Source organism: Rhinolophus sinicus, chromosome 3 (genome assembly GCF_057876585.1).
Source record: "Rhinolophus sinicus isolate RSI-liver-muscle chromosome 3, RSI-T2T, whole genome shotgun sequence".
NCBI lineage: Eukaryota > Metazoa > Chordata > Mammalia > Chiroptera > Rhinolophidae > Rhinolophus > Rhinolophus sinicus.
In genome coordinates, this window is record NC_142503.1 from 23,407,327 (window position 1) to 23,427,867 (window position 20,541).

Consider the following 20,541-nt stretch of genomic DNA (forward strand, 5'->3'; position numbering starts at 1 on the left):
ATTGACTATTTTAAACTATTTTTGAGGAGATTTAAATTTGTCTGTCTACTCAGATGGCTGCTAGACTGCTGGTTTTTACAGCTTCCACTGTTGCAAGTTTTGACGTAAGAAACGTCCAAACCTGTAGAGAATTTTAATGAGTTTATTTGAGCCAAACTGGCAACAACTGCCAGGAAGCAAAATCTCAGTGGATTAAGAAAATGCTCTGGAGAATAGTGGGTGTGCAGCTTATTTTATACGTTAGAATCAAAGGAGGAGATGTAAGGAAGATTACATAAAATCCATTGGTGGCAGATTAAAGGGGGTGGGAAAAAGCAAAGCGAGGAAATCTCTGGGATTGGATAAGATAATTTCTTTTACATTGGTGAGTGAGTACATGCTAATTAATAATTAACATTTACAGCACATGGAAATGGTATTTGGGAACAAGTTAACAGTGAGAGGTTCTGTGGCCTCGTGCTCTGGTGCAAGTAGACAAGCTCATTTAAAGTTCTGATTGACCTTTGTCAAGGAAGCTGCAGGCCAACATGTGACTACTGGCCATGACCCAATTTTAGTGAAGGGGTTTTATGTTCAGACCATCCTATGTGGTTAATTTCAGTCTCTGAGTTTGTAGGGTCTGCCATTGGGGCCTACTCCTGAACTTGTCAGGTTTAATATATGGCCCCTTTTTTGTCAACACAGAGTTGCTGGGTTTTAAGGTTACATGGAGCTGGGAAGAAAGGAATGGAAATTGGGCAAGTAAAAATGACCAAAAGCTCTCTGTTTTCACTGAGATTAAGTTTCATTTTGTTAAATAAATGCTACTTGGATTGTTTCAAGCCCTGGGCTAATTTCTAGAGTTATGAAAAAGTTGATTTTTACAATTTTGTCTGTTTTCTTATTGCCTTTATGGCAGAATGGATTTTTGTAAATTCTTAATCTGCCGCTCTGAAAGCCTCTCTCTGAGTCCGTAATGTTTTAACTTGATATTTCCCAGTCAAGCATTCCTTAGCTTTTGACTGCCTAGAATAGTAGGCCTCCATTGAGCAGTAACTATGTTGCAAGGCCTCTGGGCAAAAGAATCTGATACTTCCATTCTAAAGGTGAGTTATTCTCTGATAAAGGTGAGAGATTCTAAAGGTGAGAGATTCTGCTAGTTGTACAGGTAATAATAGTATGATACAAGACAAATCATGGATTGGTAATATATTTTCATATCAAGCAACCCCTCTTTTGCTAATCCCAGATAATTTCTTAAACATCTACGATACTGGGTAACATTCTAATCCATACTCCCGTATCTCACATCTCTTTCTCACGGACAAAGCATACAAGTTCCATCACAGCTTGGCCCCAACTGCCTCCTTGGCCTAAACTCCCAGGCCTGTGCCACCTCTATTCCTACCTGCACTGCCTTCCCTTCACTAGAAGCCAGTGTCAGCCTCTAACGTATCAGATGTCCAGAGTAGGTAGGTCAGTATCCACACCCTCCTTTTTCTCCTGTTTGTTCTCAGGAGTGTTCATATGCACAGATTGATTTGTGATGACTTGTGTGTAACCAGATTTCCAGTCCTTTTTTGTTGTTGTTTATTATTCTTTTGTGGAAGTTAAAAAAAAAAAACAAAAAAAACTTACCTTACATGTTTACTTATTATAACACTGATCACTTTATTGTCACTCTCTATGAGTCTCTTTTACGTTTCACATTGCATATGCAAACACCTTGAAGTTAGGGGTATTGAGTCATTTTTCTTTGCATCTACAGAGCTATCACAGACCTGGTGCATATTTAGCTTTCAATAAATGTTTTTTGAGTTAAAGAATGCTATGTATCCTGGTAAATCCTACATACAGAGACCTTGTCTGAACTCAGTAGAACGAAAATTCTACACCCACATCTTTAGGTGTGGTATCCCCATCAGCTTAAGAAACTTGAGATATTCCAGTTTCTCTGTCTTTCTCAAGTCATGTCTTACAAGGTGCTTTCCAGTGTGACCGTCCTCCACCATTTCCGCTGCATTTTCCACTAACCTGGAGCCCTAAGCTAAGCTGCTGTGGTCCAGAAACACGTCATGTATTTTGTTATGCCTTACACTTTTGCGTATTAATATTCTTCCTTCACTTTCACCACGAGAAACTCTTTTTCATTCTTAAGATCTAGCTCTAAACTCTTCGACTCCCCTAGCAGAGTTATTTCTCTTTTTCTGTTTGTTCTAATAACACTGTGGACAACTCTTTCCTTATCACATTAAGTTGTAATTCTTTATTTATACAAGGTCAATTTTTTTCAGAATGCCGATGTCCAAACAATGATCCATAGATGAGTATGTCAATGTTCACTCCTCAACTAGATCACAGAGTTGCTGAAAGTTACAGAGTATGCTTATTCTTTGTGCTCCAAGCTTTGTCCCTGGCCCATAGCAGACATACACTAATGTTTATTGAATAAATGAATGATGTCAGAATGTGTACCTGTTTAGCTATAGGAAACTTAAATGACCATACTAACCATATCATTCATGCAGTATATCAGGTGTACTAAATTGACTTGTTAGCAGGGCCATAGAGGGCCTTTGTGTGAAATGGGAAAAAGGACTCCATCTGAATAGACACAGCTGTGAAGACACAGAGAAGCCTTAGTGAACAGAGAGGTCTTTGTGCAAAGACAAAGGATGAAGCAGCCTCAGGCCAGGCATAGGGCTTGGCAAGCGGAGCACAGGGTAGATTTCACACCCTTATCTCACCTTTGGACAGGTGTGTGTCCTGTTTATCATCGCGTGTAACAACCATGCTTTTCACCCACTGTAAAAGACTAAGTTTCTATCTCACCGAGAGTCATCACGATCCTTAACATGGGGAGAGGGACCTACTTGTCCTGACAACAAAATACTATCCATCATTAGTTCTTGGAACAATCCACTTTTTTCCAGGGCACACAATCTTATAAAGAAGGCAAGGATCAGTAAACCCATGGATATGACCTTTGTAACAGTGTATTTGGTGAGGAAAAGGGTCCCTCTTTGTTAAAGCCTACTTTTTAGGCAGCTGTCTAGTATCAGAGCTTGTGATTTGGTCGGTATTTTTAGTTGCTTTAGTCTAAAATGTAAACAACAAACAAAGTATATGTAGCTAATCACTTGAAGTTATTTGCTTTGGAAATTACTTAATCCTAAGAAGAACTCATCTAACTCTGAAAGACTTCTCTGTTTTAGAATATCTTTAGTCCATTTCGAAGGGTGAAAAATGGGCAGAGTAGTTATAAGATTGAAAAATAAAGAAGCATGGATATCCCTGGAAGGGCAGCTTCTACTTACCTTGTAAGATGTATTCCCTCACCAGGTGGTAAGCAGGAGAGGAGGCAGGTAATCCCTTGGTAAATTAGCACTGCAAGTAGAGAGAGAGAAGACTTTTATCAGAATACATTTCTTATTCCTTAGAGTCATCGCTTACATCAGATGCTTTGTCTCCAGAGCAAAAATGTCCCAGTGGTTTCTCTGTGTTCAAAAACAATTGTTGATTATCATGTAACTGATAAAGTATGTGCTATAACAAGAGTGGACTTCCATCAATTTAGGCAGCAGTTATACTCTCCAAATTTTGAGTGATTGGAAATTTGAAATAAATATTAATAACTTTAAGAGAGAAGACGTACTGTTATACCTGGGTACTTCGGCAAGTCTATAAAAGCCATTTTAAAGTTTATGTGTAACGAAACCATAACATTAGTAGGCTTACACTACATTCTGAGGGCCATGTAATACAAGTAAGTGCCCTGGGAAGTGCCCTTCACTTTTATTGGGTACAGGGCTAAGTGTTGATAAAATCTGGAAATAGCTAATGTTTGCTTTTGGCTTCTCCCTCCTGAATTATGTCGCTCCTAACCTCTGCAGCTCAAGGTTATGACCCAGGCCAAAGCCCTGACAAGTGGCTCTAGGCCTTAGCTTTCTAAATATGTGTAGTGGACACAGACCTCCTAGGACAGGGAGATCAAAAGGGGTTTAAGTTGCCTGTCCAAGGAACGTAACCACAAGTCATTGATCTGACTATCCTCTTTTACAATCATACTCTTTAAAATATGGTCTTCTTTACCCTAATCATTTTAGGCAAATGTTCATCTCAAACTGTAAAAGCATTTGTGGGGGCACAAATTGCAAACCTGGACGTGAGAAAACCTAAAAAATAATGTTTACTCTTATTGTCGATAAGATTTCCTTGTAGCATGCATTATCAATTCTCATTCCCTCTAAGATTGGTTTCTTTTTTATTAATTTAAAATATTATATTCAAAGTTTGGTTGATGTATTACAATAGCCTAAGTATACTTTACCAACTGTTTCCATTAAAAGCATAATACCAAATAAAGGAAATACTACAGTAAGTTACACCGCACAACTGGGAAAGGAATTCCAGTTATCACGTCAATATTTTTGTTGTTGTTTACTTTGCATCCCCGTGATACTGGCTCCTTATCATGTTAGAAATCATTCAGATATTTCCCCAGTCTCACCTCCTTTTAGAGACAGATTTTTAACTTGCAGTTAATGGCACCTTGGGCTAGATTTTAGGAGGTTCACCAGCACCCCAAAATGGTATACACATTTTGTGTGTATGCATGGATGTATATATTTTTTTCCTGTGGAAAAGGTTCCATAGTTCTCATCAGATTTTCAATGGTACAGATGATTAAAAAAAAAGTTTTCAAACCACTGCTTGAGAGCAATCTCTTGACAGATAGTATACTAGGGACAATATGTAAAGTTTTAAGTTTTAAGTGATCTCCATACGCTTCTAAAAATTTAATTGAGATTGCTGAAAGTCACTGCATCTTCCCCAAATAATTTTGTAGTCCAAAATGAAGTTATTGAATGAGTAACCCTATAATGTTAGAAATTCTGCCAAATATATGGCAACTCCCTCTGTTTTAGGGTACCATTTTTGGAGAGAGGGTAGGACTTTCACTTATATTCAAGTATATTCAGTATATATGTTTTTTTCTATTAAGGAATGTCACTGAATGTTCAGAAGTTAAAGTAAAGAGAAAATAGGCCAGTGGTTAAAATTGATATTTGTATCCAGTTGGATCAGAGAGAAGCACAAGAGTTGAAAATACATCCAGCATCTTTGGTTTTCTTTCTGTCACTGGATCCATAGGTGCATTAACAGCCCTAGATCATTTGAAACTTCTATTACAACACTTACCTCAACTTATCACTATTTGTTTATTCATCTATTTTTTCCCCATTATGAAATCCTCAAGGGTAGGGACAAAGGCTTATTCATCTTTGTAAGAATTTAACAAATATGTAAATTTATTTAAATTTATTCACATATTAAATAAATCTTTCATATAATGGGTATTCAATAAATGTTTTTTGTTGAGATAATAAATTAATAAATGAATGAAATAATGAATTTCTTCTAAAATATGAGCCTAATCTGATAGCAGGTAATTAAAAAATAAATGTAACATAATTAGAAAGTTTTTACTGATTCTTTTATTTATTAAATTTATTGGGGTGACATTGGTTAGTAAAATTATATAGGCTTCAAGTGTACATTTCTATATTGTCTATATATCGCATTGTGTGCACACCACACAGAGTCAGTTCTCCTTCCATCACCATATATTTGACCCCTTTTCCCTCTTCTATCACCCTGCACCCCCCTTACCCACTAGTAACCACTAAACTGTTGTCTGTGTCTTTGAGATTTTGTTTGTCTTTTTCCTTTGTTGCTTTCAGTTTTATATTTCATATACAAGTAAGTCATATGGTTCTCTGACTTATTTCTCTTAGCATGATAATCTCAAGATCCATCTATATTGTTGCAAATGGCAGTATTTCATCTTTTCTTATGGCTGAGTAATATTTCATTGTATATATGTACCACATCTTCTTTATCCAGTCATCTGTCAAAGGGCACCGTGAATAATGCTACAATGAACATAGAGGTACACATATCTTTATGAAAAAATATTTTCAGATTTTTTGGGTAGTTACCCAGAAGAGGGATTGCTGGGTTGTATGGTAATTCTATTCTTACTTTTTTGAAGACACTCCATACTGTTTTCCATAGTGGCTGTACCAATTTACATCTCTACCAGCAGTGTATGAGGATTCAGTTTTCCTCACAACCTCTCCAACACTTATTATTGCTTGTCTTGTTGATAATAGCCATTCTAACAGGTGTGAGGTGGTATCTCATTGTGGTTTTTATTTGCATTTCCCTAATAGCTAGTGAAGTTCAGCATTTTTTCATATATCTGTAGGCCGTTTGTGTGTCTTCTTGATCCCCTGCCCATTTTTTAATTGGATTGTTTGTTTTTTTTGTTGTTGAGTTGTACAAGTTCTTTATATATTTTGGATATTAGTCCCTTATTGGAGGCGTTGTTTGCAAATATCTTCTCCCATTTGGTGGTTGCCTCTTTGTTTTGTGGATGGTTTCTTTTGCTGTAAAGAAGCCTTTTAGTTTGATAGAGTCCCATTCATTTAGTTTTGCTTTTACTTCCCTTGCCTTTGAGGTTAAATTCATAAAATCCTCTCTGAACCCAAGGTCCATAAGTTTACTACCTATGCTTTCTTCAACGTAATCGTTTGTTTCTGGTCTTATGTTTAAGTCTTTGATACATTTTGAGTTACTTTTTGTATATGGTGACAGATAGCAGTCTAGTTTCATTCTTTTGTATGTGGCTTTCCAATTTTCTCAGCACCATTCATTGAAGAGGCTTTCTTTCTCAATTGCATGTTTTTGGCTCCTTTGTTGATAATTATCTGCCCATATATATGTGGATTTAATTCTGGGTTTACAATCCTATTCCATTGGTCTGTATGTCTGTTTTTCTGCCAGTACCATACTGTTTTGATTAGCATTTTGTAGCCTAAATTGAAGTCAGGAAGTGACCTCCAGCCTTGTTCTTTTTTCTTTGGATTGTTTTGGCTATTTAGGGTCTTTTGTGGTTCCATACAAATCTGATGATTTTTTTTTTTTCTATTTCTTGAAAAAGTCCCCTTGGGTTTTTCATAAGGATTGCATTGAATCTGTATATTGCTTTTGGTAATATAGCCATTTTAACTGTATTGATTCTTCCAATCCATGAACATGAAATATCTTTCCATTTCTTTGTGTCTTCTTCAATTTCTTTTAATAGCGTCTTATAGTTTTCAATGTATGCATCCTTCACATCCTTTGTTAAGTTTGTACTTTATTCTTTTTATTACAATTGAAAAAGGAATTGCTTTTTTCACTCACTTCTCTGACATTTCATTGTTAGTGTTTAGGAATGCAATGGAATTTTGTACATTGATTTTCCTGCAACTTTACTGTATTTGTTTATTGTTTCTAATAGTATTTTGGTGGAGTATTTAGGGTTTTCTATATAAAAAATCATGTTGTCTGCAAAAAGTGACAATTTAACTTTTTTATTCCCAGCTTGGATGCCTTTTATTTCTTTCTCTTGCCTGATTCCTTTGGCGAAGACTTCCAACACTATGTTGTATAACAGTGGTGATGGGGGCATCCTTGTCTTTTACCTGATCTTAGAGGAAAAGCTTTCAGTTTTTCACCATTAAGGATGATATTAGCTGAGGGTTTGTCATATTTGGTCTTTATTATGTAGAGGTAGTTTCCTTCTATACCCATTTTCTTAAGTGTTTTAATCATAAACGAATGTTGTATCTTGTGAAATGCTTTTTCTGAATCTATTGAAATGATCATATGATTTTTATCCTTTGTCTTGTTGGGTATTATATGACTTTTTCCTGTTTCCTTTTTTTTTATGTTATGTGTTTCAGTTCTGGATTTTTTTTTTTTTTTTTTTTTGAGTTTCATATATACAGTACTTTTTCTTCAGCATGCTTCATATCTCCATTCCCTCTTGCAAATTCAGACCTTTACTCCCTCCCCTTTTATGCTTTTGTTGTCATAAATTATCCCTGTTTATGATGTGAACTGATTTCTGAGTTGCAGTAGCAAACAGTCTTTTTCTTCTCTTTTACTTTTTTACATTTTTATCTCCTTTGCTCTTTGTAATATGTTTAAGTGTATAGTGCCCTATTCTGTGTAGGGGTTGCCATTTCCTGCTTCTGTCTGTTAGTAATCTTGCTCATGGTCTTGTATCCCTTTGCCTTTTTGTTTCAAGTAGAATAAACTCCTTCAGTATTTCCTGTAATGCAGGTCTTGTGGTGCAAAATTCTCTCAGCTTCTGTATATCTGGAAAAGTGTTTATTCCTCCTTCACATCTAAAGGATAATTTTGCTGGATATATTATTGTTGGCTGGTAATTCTCTTTCAATAGTTTGAATATTTAATTTTACTCCCTCCTTGTTTGTAGAGTTTCTGCTGAAAAGTCTGATGATCTTTGGGCTTTCCTTTGTAGGTTATAGCCTTCTTGTCCTGGGCTGCCTGAGGATTCTTTCTTTATCATTAATTTTTGACAGCTTCAGTATAATGTGCCTTGGAGAAGACCTGTTAGGATTAAGGTAATTAGTTTGGATTTGAGGATCCAGTTCTTTCCATAGGTTTGGGAAGTTCTGATCAGCTATTTGTTTGAATAGACTCTCTGTGCCCATCTCCCTCTCTTCTCCTTCTGGTATACCCATTATTATTACATTGCTCTTTCTGATGGAATCAGATAGTTTTTATAGAGTTCTTTCATTTCTTTTAACTCTCAAGTCTCTTCTTCCATCTGCATCATTACCAGATTTCTATCTTTGATGTCACCAATTCTTTCCTCCCTCTAGTCAGCTCTATTTCCTAATCTCGCTATTTCTTTCTTCATCGCTTTTATTGAATTCTTCAGCTCCAGAATTTCTATTTGGTTCTTTTTAAAATTTCAAACTCTTTCGTAAAATATTTATTTTGTTTGTTGATTTTATTTCTGAGTTCATTAAACTACCTATCTGAGTTTTCTTGCATCTTGTTGAGCTTTTTTAGAACTGCAATCTTGAATTTTCTATTATTTAAGTTACATATTTCCATATCTTTTAAGTTTATTTTATGGAGATTTTTCATTTTGTTTCTCAGCTGCCTTCTTACCTTGTTTATTAATGGCAATTACTGGATTATTTCTCTTTCTGGGCATCTAAGGGAGTGAATTCTGCAGCAGGTTGATATGAAGAGGTCTTTCTTTTGCCTTCCAGTAGGTAGCACCGGAACATTTTATTTTCTCTTTTGCTGTTCAAGCTTCCTGCATAGTGGGAGATTTCCTGGGGAGGTGGGCTTATCCTCTGTGACCAGGTCACCTTAGTCTCAAGGCACCACCTTGTGGGAAGGTGTGGTGGGCAATGGGGTTCTGAGCCTCTGAAATATCAGTTCTGCCCCTGCAGACAGATGCAGAGGTCTGCTCAGCAACCCTGCATGCACCTGCTGCCATCAGCCAGGAAAGATGGGGGCGGGGTGGGTTGGGAGAGGTGGCAGGCGTTTTTTGTGGCTCTGCTCTCCTCTGAGCAATGGCAACTCCCAGACCACAGCTGTCTCACCTCTATAACTCCTCCCCCATCACTGGGATTAGCTGCACCATGTGTCTGCCACTCAGGAACTGTCTCTTCAGTTCCCATGGCTGCAGATATCCTGCTCTACAATCCGACAGCGCTACCATGTTGTTGTTGTTTTCCCCCCTGGGGCCCACTGCTAACACTGGGAGGATGTGGGAAGGTGAGCTCTGGGAGGGTGGGGGGAGGCAGTCGGGCTTAATGGCTTTGTTTTTCTACCTGGCAGTGAGGGCTGTTTGACCCCCATTGTCACACTGCAGTATTATAGGCAGTATTATATACAGAACCCTCAAGCAGGATTGCTAGGGCCACAGAAAGTGCACCGGCAGTCCCAATCCTCCCGTCTCCCAGGTCTGCCATCAGCTCCGGGCTGCGGCTGCGTCCTGCAGCTCCTGGCTCTGCGCTTTCCCCTTCCCCACTTCCCGTTTGCCCCCATTTGCCTTCACATGTTTCGATGTGTGGACATCGCAGACATGTTTTTGTGTTACATAGGGAATCTTTTGTTGAATTAAAGCTGTTCAATTTGTTGTAACTTCAAGGGGGAAATTTCAAAGAGCACCCCTCACTTTTTGAGGTCACTTTTACTGATTCTTAAAGTAGTACTATAAACTGTAAAATGAAGATTACATATTTAATTTGATTAAATAGCTGATACTATTTAAGTAAATATTTTTGGCAGTGCCTAAGAGGATCGTTATTAGAGATGTCAGTGCAATATTTTTGGCTATTTTCACATTAAGTTATTTATTCTTTATTTATTTCACATATAAATTATTTATTCGCATTAAGTCATAATAATACCTAGTCATATCATTTAAAGAAATGGATATTTAAATTGAAATTTTGCCTTTTGAGTAACATATTTCAAAACTATAATGAAGTTTCTCCACTTAGAAGAAGAAATCTAGTTATCTGGTTTTGTGTTGACTTCTTATAGAAATTCTAGCACCTATTTTAGCAGATCAGTATATAAAATTAATGAGTTTTAGTTCAGCCATTCAAGAGAAATAAATGCATGGAGTGTGGGACAATGGAAAAGCTCAATGTATTCACAAGATTGAGAGGTTTTAGAGAGGAATGATATATTTAAAAGAACAGGAGATAATTCAAAATATTGGATCATGATAATACCTCTGATACTTGTTTGTTTTTAATTCAATGCTAGTGTCTAAATATGTAAAATATTTGAATGCCTAGGGTTTCAAGTGCCCGACTTAATAACTTTTCTCGCTTGGAGCCAACACTTCACCTGCTGGGGGTGCAGTTTGATCAGAATGTGGCTAACGACATTATCACAGAAAAGCCTGGGGCAGCAACAAAACTTTTGTATCAGTTGTACATTGCTCTTCAGAAGAAGAAGAAATGTGGACTGACTGGAACAGAAATCCAAACCATGCAACCCCTGATAAATATGAGACTTCAAAACATGAAAAGTGTGGCATTTCAAGATGTAAGTACATAAAGAAATATAAGCATATCAATGTAAAACTCAGTCAAGAGAAATGACAGTGATGTTGCATTCTCAGAGTAGCCCCATTGGGTATATATATCCGTTATGGATGTTATTGGCCATACTTGGGTTTTATTTTATATTAATATTTTCAATACATTTACCCATTTTTGATGTCTCCCTCCATCCTATCCACATTTTCAATAGCTTGTCAAATTCTGTTTGCTCCTAATTCCCAGTGCTTTTATACTTGTTCCTCTCTTTCCATTTCTACCCTTATCACATCTGCTCAGATCTCCTTATGAACTACCACAACAACCTACTAACATGTCTCTCGACCTTCAGGCTTTCTTCTAGAGGTTAATCGACTGCTACACGAATCATCCCTAAATTCCATCTACTTTCATTGGGTTCTTCTCTTGCTCAGAAACCTTCTATTTTGCATATATCCTGTCTCCCAACTTACACTGACATGCAAGACCTTTCTCTAAATCATCTCTACCTGTCTCACTAACTCTTTTTGTTCATAGTCCTCAGCATAAAGTCTTTCTTCTACATTGGTTGGCAACTTGTCCTTGAATAGGACTTGTATATTCCTGCTCTTCCCTGTCTCTCGCCCAAGCTCATCCTTCTCATCTCCTCTTCCCCCAAACTTTTCTCTGGGTACTTCTGTGCAACCTTCCCAGTACACATGGACTCTTCACGTGAACCTCAGGTAATTCTCACTCTCTGGTGTTTACCTCCTGTCCTGATATTGTTGCTAACTTTCATTTTTTATTTGTCTTATGGCCTCACAAGATTTTTCAGTTCCTCAGATTCAAGGAAAATGCCTAGTACAATGCTTTAAACATTGCAAATACTCATTAAATTAGTTTTAATTGATACAACTTTTTAGTTGGCAATTCTATCCAGTTCCTGTGTGGTTTCCTAATGGTAAGGGAAGTGCATTAACTTTTCCAGGTCTCTAGGGTAATGGGGAGTGTACTGATGCAGTACTCTATATAGAAATTAAATTAATTAAAATTTTAATTTGTGAAGCAACAATGACGTAATAGATGTGAAGGCCATTTCCACTTTCAGATTTGTCTCTTCTTTATGGACATACTTATGAGCCTGGTAGCAGAATGAACTGAGGACCCATCCAGAGCTAGAAATTAGATTAGGTTTTAAGCTGAATGACTTAGTATTGCATCCTATCTCCTTCATTTGCAAGCTGATTAACTTTGGGCCAGTCCCTGGAACAATCTCAGTCTCAATTATCACAACTATAAAAACAGCGATGGTTATCTCTATCTGCCTCAGAGTTAGGCTTTTTTGTGGCTTTAAGAAGACAATATACAAGACAATTCTTTGTAAAGTATAAGATAGTCAACAGTAACAAGTGCTATAAGAGCTGTGTAGATGAGGCCAAACAAGAGACCACTGGGATTAACATTGGTCCTGGGTGACCTACCAGAGTCAATCATTCATTCACTGAACAAATATTTGTTTGGATCCTACTTTATGTCAGGCGCTTGCACCTTGAACCCAACCCTCTTAGAGGTTACCTTTCAGGGAGAAAAAAATATTTCAGTAGAATGGTGTGGATTGCAATGATTTGAGGAGTAAATTGGAATGAGGAAGAAATTTGGAGGTAAAGGAAAAGAGAAAATAAGAACAGTAGCTGCAGGAGAGAGACTCAAGGAACGTGTGAGATTGTTTAGTTTATGGATATAGATATTGGGACAATTTGTTAGTTGAGAAAAAGAATCAGTGTCGGGGATGACTGGTGTGATGACCAAATAGAAGGAGATCCTCAAGGGAAGAAAAGAGAAGGAATGAGTCGATTGGTCAGATGAAGGAGGAGACATTTCAGGAAAAAATAGAGGTGACTTGATACTGATGGAAGAAGAGACCAGTGTTTATTACATAGTAATATTAATAATGACTAAAATTCAGTGAACGTATATAGTTAGGTGCCAAGCCCTGTTCCAAGGGCTTTATATATATTGTCTCACTTGGTCTTTAGAACAGTCCTATGAGATAGGAATTTTTATATTCCCATTTTGCAGATGATGAAACTGAGGTACGGAGAGGTTAGGTAACTTGCTCAACTTCATGAAGGTGGTAGCTGAGACTCAGACCTAGGCAGTGTGACTCTAGAAGCCACACACTTAACAGTAGATACGGTTTCTCAATGAGTATTTCCTGGGTTGAGGGAAAAATAAGACTTAAGTTAAAGCTATATAATATATACTTGTATGTGTTGAGGTGGAGAGGTAGGAGGTTCAAGGACCTTACATTTTCGTTGCCTCTGTGAAAATGGATGCCAAGCGATTTTTAACAGAGAGAAGAGTAGGAAGGTGTGTAAGGGCTTAAAGTCAGCTCAAAGATCCTTAAATGTTATTCCGAGTAAGTCCCAGTATGTACTGAGGTAGTGTCAGGGGAGAGGGAGCAACAATGGTTTGAGCAATGGGACCATCTCTTCTTGTTTGTAGTAGGTCTTCTGCTTTTAAGGAGATCACTACTGGATACAAAAATTTTAGTTATGTGCATTGTGTCCTCCTCTGTAGTCATCTTTGAGAGTTCACTGTCTTGCACTGTTGCACTCTCATTTCCAGTGGCCTGGAAGTTTTAATATTTCCTCACTTTTTACTAAGAAGTGGCTCGAGTAATGGAAAAAACCTGGCTTCTCATATTGTCTTTTATGTGTTGAAATTGGTTTTATAAAATAATTTTTATGAGCATGTATTTCCAAGAATTCAAATGCCACTCATTGAAAATTAAACTCAGAGCAAAGAAAAAAAAATTACTGTAAAAGTATATATGAGACTATTTTATAAGAAGGAGTTCAAATCATGTTTTTTGTTTTTTTTTAATTCTCCTTACATCAATTAAGGATATGAGTGATTACTATGGGGCTTGAAATTATTTTAACCATCGACAATAGTAATTCACAGAAATTTTATTTTAAAGACAAATTTTATGTTTGCTTATAATGACAGTATGCTCTTTATTCTCTAGTGACAGGATCTTTTGAAATGCTTTCTTCATTTAGAGACTTAGAAATCTGATACCACGTCAATCTGATTTCAATCTGATGCGGGTTACACACAAGTTTCAAGAAAAATATAAACACATGAGAGAAGATCTTGTCCGCATGCATTTTGAGAAACTTGAAAAATTTCAAAAAGTCAAGGAAGAACAAAGATGTATTAATATCGAAAAGGTTTCGTAGAACGATTTTAACAGAAACTCCTTAGTGTGTATATATACTGTTTGCGATTTATGCCTAGAGTGCACATTGCATAAGCATCGACGTAGCACAAGCTGCATGTTCCTGATGATGCATCAGTGATGCCTGGCCCTGCTCTCACCTCGCTCTCCCTCATATTTCCCCTCTCTCCTTCCCACTCTTGCTAATTGTCACCTCCACATGTGGCTAAGAACAAGAACTGCCATTCTCTGGAATGGCAGGACAAGTTCATCTCTTTTTAAGTTGTCCAGAGGAAATTAATGCTTCTTTTATGTTGTAGTGATGTGGTTTGCCACTGGCTACTCCAGGGAAGGCTATGACCATTGTCACCACTGGGGGAGACAGAGGACACTCCCCCGTCTTTTTACCCTACTTTGCAATCCCTTGGTCTTTCTGCCTTGCCCCACTTGTGTCTTCCTGGGTGATGGGGGGTGATGCGCTGCTTGCTTCCATTTCCAATGCCCTTAAACATCTCTTAACATCCTCCTGACCCTTCTGACTTTGACGAACTCCTTGCTGCTCCTTATATTTCTCTGGAAGTCTTTAATGGTCTCCAGTGCCTTTAAGGACACAAGAGGACCACGGTGTGTGGAATCGTTAAAGACTTTTAAGAGAATTTCAGGTGGCTATGTGTATGGAATGTGTAAACTACAGGCAAAAGAATTATGGTTCTTGTCATTGCACTGTAAATCACTTTACATTCATATATTTAGAATGATAAGAAATTAACATATTCTGAGTGTAGTCAGCTCCTTGTGAGGGGGGGTTGGATGGGGAGGTGGGTGGTGATAGTGGTAGATGAGAGACAAACTCTGGAAGATATTATGATGCCATTACTTACCAGAGAGTGGATAAAGGATTGGGCTTCCCTAGGCATTGCATGATAAGGAGACAAGGCACTCTTAAAATAGTGTTTAAGTTGAGACCGAGTGCTGGAACCCTATATGGAACCAGCCTACCCAGCTTTGATGTGCCAAGTCTAATGCAGAAAGTCTCCAAAGAAAGTTGAGAAAAACAAATATTAAATATTTTTAAAATATTAGATATTTAAATACTTTTTTCAGAATAGCATTAAATATTCTGAAATAAATTATTATGTTAAAAATCATAAGAAGCAAATAGGACAAAAAAGAGAGCATATGTCTTCCTGGTTTTCTTAAAGAAAAAAGGTAAACATATTGCAGTTAAAGAAAAATTCACATTTTAGAAAATAAACTGAAGAAAAAAATCTAAATTATTTGTAATGTCTGATTTTTTTAACGGTGAATTGAAGTTTCTTATCTTGGGATACAGGTACTAATGATCTTATTAGTTCTATATAATAGTAGTAAAGACATGATTGTTTCACTTGTTGCCTCTTAAATCTTTTATTTTAAAATATTTTATCTGACTTTCACTGTATTTTTTTTCAATTGTGCCCTTCTGCTTATATTCTTAAAATAATTCCATCCTAGATAGAGAAGAGATGATTCAATAATGTTATCACATAATGCAGTGTTAGTTCCGTATTTCATGCAGCCTCTGAACTCACGGTTTAAGTATGACTGAATTTGGGGAAGGTTGTCATCTCTGTTATGCTCCTAGGAGCCTAAGAGGGCTCCTCTTAGAAACCATGTCTTAGATTGAATTTTTTCTTCAGACCATCTTCAGAGGCAGAATTTTCTCTTCCCATTATTGGGCAGGTCATGAAGGTGAAACTGGGAAATAATTATTGTATTTGGGTTACCTTTATTATCCTTTCAGTATCTACTCCCAGGAGGAAAATACATTCGATTGGCATAGTTTGGGGACTCCAAAATTGTATTTTTCGTATCATACTTTTCAAAATAAGTCATACTGATTCCTGCTTCATAACATTATGTAGTTGTGGCACCTAGTCCATTGGTTAATAGCAGAGAATTTCAATGGAAACATTGTATGTACACCTGTGAGTGTATAACTGCCTGTTATTCTCACAAACTGAATCACTAAACTAATGTGTATGGGATATTCAGCAACGCTTGAGCAGAAGACGACAAAATGAAATAATGGCCAAAATCCAAGCAGCTATCATACAGATTCCTAAACCTGCATCAAACCGTACTCTGAAAGCACTTGAAGTCCAAAAAATGATGAAAAAGAAAAAAGAGGCAGACGTAAGTGATATACTATTAAATCCTTTAATATTGTGTTGTGTTTATCTTAATAAAAGAATGATTTTTCCCTAAAACATACATATAGAGGGCCTTGCAAAATTTATTACTTTATTTTCACATTATCTCTGACATTGTCCCTTCTCATTACAAATTCCTTCACTGTATGCATATTCAATCCATTTATACTGTTATTTGTTCAGAAACAGAGACTGTAGCTTTAGGCCATGGATGACAAACTCCTGTTAAACAATAGTACCTATGTTGAGGACTCTGTAGTCGCTAATAAACTAGGCCAGAATGGGTGTCGTCATAATGGCTTGTGACTCCCATGGGTACACCAGGGGCCAGTGGACGTGCACATACCATATATGTGCCATTTCTACTATTTTTTTGCTCAATTTCTCCTCACCATGCTGTACCATTTTTTAATGACTCCTAGAAATGTGAAGTGATTTGCTTGCTGTCAGTATATTTAAATTTCAGATACTACCCAAGGGATATTTTACGAGACCCTAACCAACTGTCAATCATTCCAAAGACTACAATCTGATTCTATGTCAGAGGGGAACAGTACTGCATTTCGATACTGATTCCTACAATGTACACTACCTGCTGCTACAATGATGTTAGTGATATTTTTGCCCATGACCTAAAAAAAGATTAATAATTTATTGAACGTCTGCTATGTCAGACTGTGGATTGGGCACTTCACATTATCTTTAATTTGTGAATGACTCTCTAGGTAGGGTATTATTTTGCCCATTTTGTAGATAAGGAAACTGAGACTCAGAAACCTGACATGTTTTTTACCCAAGTTCATGATGCTAGTAAAGCAGAGGTTGACAGATATCTCTGATTTCTAAACCTGTTGCATTTTATATTAATCCACATTTTTTAATATTAAAAAAAATCCTGTACTTGGATTCTAAAAAATACTACCCACAGAGGTTTTTTTCTTCCAATCTTAGTACAGTATAATTCTCATATTTCTCAGAGTTGAATAAATTTTATTAATAAGAATTTGCGGTAGACAGAGGATGAGCTAAAATTAAGTTTCAGAGAGCCAATTAGTAAATAAAGTGGCGTAAGAAATGTTTAAATCATTTAAAAATGTTTAAATCATTTAATAAATATTTATATCCAAAAAATGCTTATTCTCATTAAAAAGAATTGCAATTAAGTGTCAACTATACTTCAATAAAAGTTTTTTTTAATAAAAAAAAATCATGTCCTGACTCTTTGATAATCTTCATTCTTATTAAATGCCCTTTGAGCTAAAATTGTCAGAGCTAAAATTGTGATTTGAATTATTCAGATTAGGCAATTTTCACATTCTGTTAGGTATATTTAGCTTAGAATAGAAGTAACAAATCAGAATTATAAAACTACTCTAGAGTACAGCTTTTTATTATCTCACCTCCTAATTCGCTTGAGTTAGTATTGCATGTCACTTTACAAACTTGAATGAATATGGTAAATGAAGATTTTCAATGGTTTTTAGAGGCAGAAAACTGATACTGAATTTTTTTTTTAAGGATGTGACCAATGAGATTAAGAAGTTTGAAGCATTAATAAAAAAGGATCTCCAGGCAAAAGAGAGGTAGGATATGAACTATTTTAATAATCATAAAGCTACATTCTTTTCTACCTGTAACTTTTGGATATTTAGAAATAGTTTTGTAAAGATCAAGAGGGAAAGTGGCTATTAAGAAACATGAAGTTAAATTACTTTTCTGTGGTGTGCTTGCTCTTCTAAGTTCACAACATTTTTGAAACATTTCACTAAAATTGTTTCCAGTTTAAATTTGTCACAGTAAAGCCTTTATTAGACTTTAGTTGGTTTCTCTCATGTTGCATTTGTTTCATCCTCAGCATTTGGCACAGAGATTCAATAAAGAGTTGTTGAATGAGTTTGTTGACCAAATGTCACTAAGTCAGTTCACTGAGTTCTTTACAAAAAGTGCCTGGTTGATGGACTTCATTTGCCCAAAGATAAAGATCTCCCTTTTTGTTTCCTATTAAGGGTCATTGACTCACAGAAAATAATCATTAGTAACTACATTTAGTCATAGAAATATGTAGGAGCAACTTGAATGCTTTTTCTTTTTTCACATTTTTACACGGAAACTACCAAACTCTACTTATTTATGATTCATAGAATATGAAATCTCTGTCAAAGAATAAAAACAGACACAAATTATATACTTTGATTCCATATTAATATTTCTGAGGGAATAGAGTCACATGAGTAGGAATAAGGAAAAAGCTAGACGAAGAAATGGTGAGGAAGGAAAATGAAGCAAAATGAATACATACAGTACCTTTCCTCACACCCTCCTGATGCCCTCTTCTAATTCTCACTCCCATTTTTCAGTGCTGCCCCTGACTCCTAAAGAAAACACAGTCCAAGTCTACTTACCCAGGTAGCCACCACCTGAACCCTGACCTTGACCCATAAAACTACTGGATTTCTTCCAACTTTTCACTCACTTCACCAGCTATATGCTCTGGAGTGATACACAGATGGCATCTACCAGAATTACCATCTAAACATATTGAATTATTTTGTTACTTGTTGGTGAATGGTATTCTCTGTAGCCTCATGGCTGGCCCTTTTCCTGGGACTCCACACAATTAGAAACCAGAGGTAACACAAAGCACAGCAGCATTTTCCAATCCTGACACCAGCATGCATTTTGATTGATTGGTGCCCTTGCCATGTCAGTTATTAAATGTTTTAAAGGTCATCCCTGTTCAGCTACAGACTTTCACCCTGTTCCCTATTGCCCTGTTAACTCAACGTGAACCTAAGTCTCTCTATCAGTGAGCTTTAGAAACCACAAAACAAGAGTGGCTTAAATTAGATGGATGTTCACTTATTGCTCATGTCATAGAAATCAGAATGTGAGCAGTACAAGATGTGTGTTGCAGCTCCAAGGTCATTAAGGACTGCGGCTCCTCCTTTTCTTTTACTGCACTGTCCTGTTATGTGGTTTTCACCCTCAATATCACATTCACAGTACAAGATGGCTGCTGGAGGTCTGGCCATTAGGAAGGAGGCTAGGCAAGAAGTAGATATCTCCAATCTTAAATAGTTCCTTTTACGGGCCTTTCCACAAGTCCCATGTAACATTCTGCTTACATCGTATTGGCCAGAATTCAGTCACATGGCCATGTGTAGCAGAATGGGAGGCTGGGAAATGTAGCCTTTAGCTAGGTACATTGTTTTTTTGAATAAAATTTAAACTCTGTTTGGAGGAAAATAGCAGTGTCTATCACAAGTCCTGTCTCTGTAGAAGGCTCCTTTTGATTCTGCTAGAAATTTCCCTCGGAAGACAATGTGATATTGACACCCTCACTTCTCAGAGCAGCAGGATAGGGCCTATGGCAGCAAGAGTCCCTGGACCAGTCACCTCTGGCTGTGATCACAATCATCTGAGACTGCAAATACCTCTGATGACCCTAAAATGAAAATGCTGGGAAACACTGATCTAGAGCAAACTTTTAAAGAAAACAAAGGCTATGGTACAATATGGCCCTTCTTAAGCTCTTTTAGTAATCACTAATTTTGGTTCACTCTGAATTCTTAACTTAGAATCAAGCATGTCTGGGCTTGTTAAGAAATGTCATACTAGATGACACAAAGCACTAAAATCCTGTCATAGGCGACTCTAAGGAACAATTTCTGCCGCTGCCTCTTTGCAGCCTGCTCCTGAAACAGTTCCTCAGGGATGTCACCTCAAAATCCATCTTTTTCTCTTTTGTGGAAGAAAAAATGATGTTTCGATGTGAGCAACACAAGACCTCCCATGTCTACTTTTTTCCCTACATGTGCAGTTTTATTTTTTAAGATAAAGCATGAGGTTGTTGGCTGCTGCAGTTTGACATTTGGATTCATAGGTTTCCCTTAGGATCTTCTGAACAACTACTTTTTTTTTCTTTTTTTTTTTTTTTACAAATTTGGCCAAGGTTCCTATTACTAATAATTCCTACACATACAATCATTAACTCTATGGAGGCCTAGGAAGCAAACAGATATAGAGAAACCATAATTATTGCCCTCAAGAAATCCACATCTAGTAAAATAAATATTCACTCAACAAAATATTGTGTGGCTTTATTGTAATAAGATAGTAGATGGGTGGCTGAGTGGGTGGATGGGTGGATGGACAGACTGAGAAATAAAAGAGGAGCAATATGTGAGGAATATTATTAGAAGCATAAATTAGTGTTGAAAGAGCTCAGTCCCAT

The 20,541-nt window shown here is 36.8% G+C and overlaps 1 protein-coding gene across 4 annotated transcripts in view; it reads left to right on the forward strand.

The window, feature by feature from the left end:
• Positions 1–20,541, forward strand: part of SPEF2 (sperm flagellar and cilia associated 2) — a 162,010-nt gene that overhangs the window by 13,052 nt on the left and 128,417 nt on the right. For 3 of the 4 annotated variants that reach the window (XM_088796482.1, XM_088796480.1, XM_088796481.1), the window contains exons 3-5: positions 10,668–10,920; positions 16,150–16,290; positions 17,826–17,890. In XM_088796482.1, the coding sequence (XP_088652608.1) occupies positions 10,668–10,920; positions 16,150–16,290; positions 17,826–17,890 (459 nt within the window). Of the gene's footprint in view, positions 1–10,667; positions 10,921–13,957; positions 14,129–16,149; positions 16,291–17,825; positions 17,891–20,541 lie in introns of all 4 variants that reach the window. The other variant, XM_088796483.1, reaches the window with a different exon arrangement.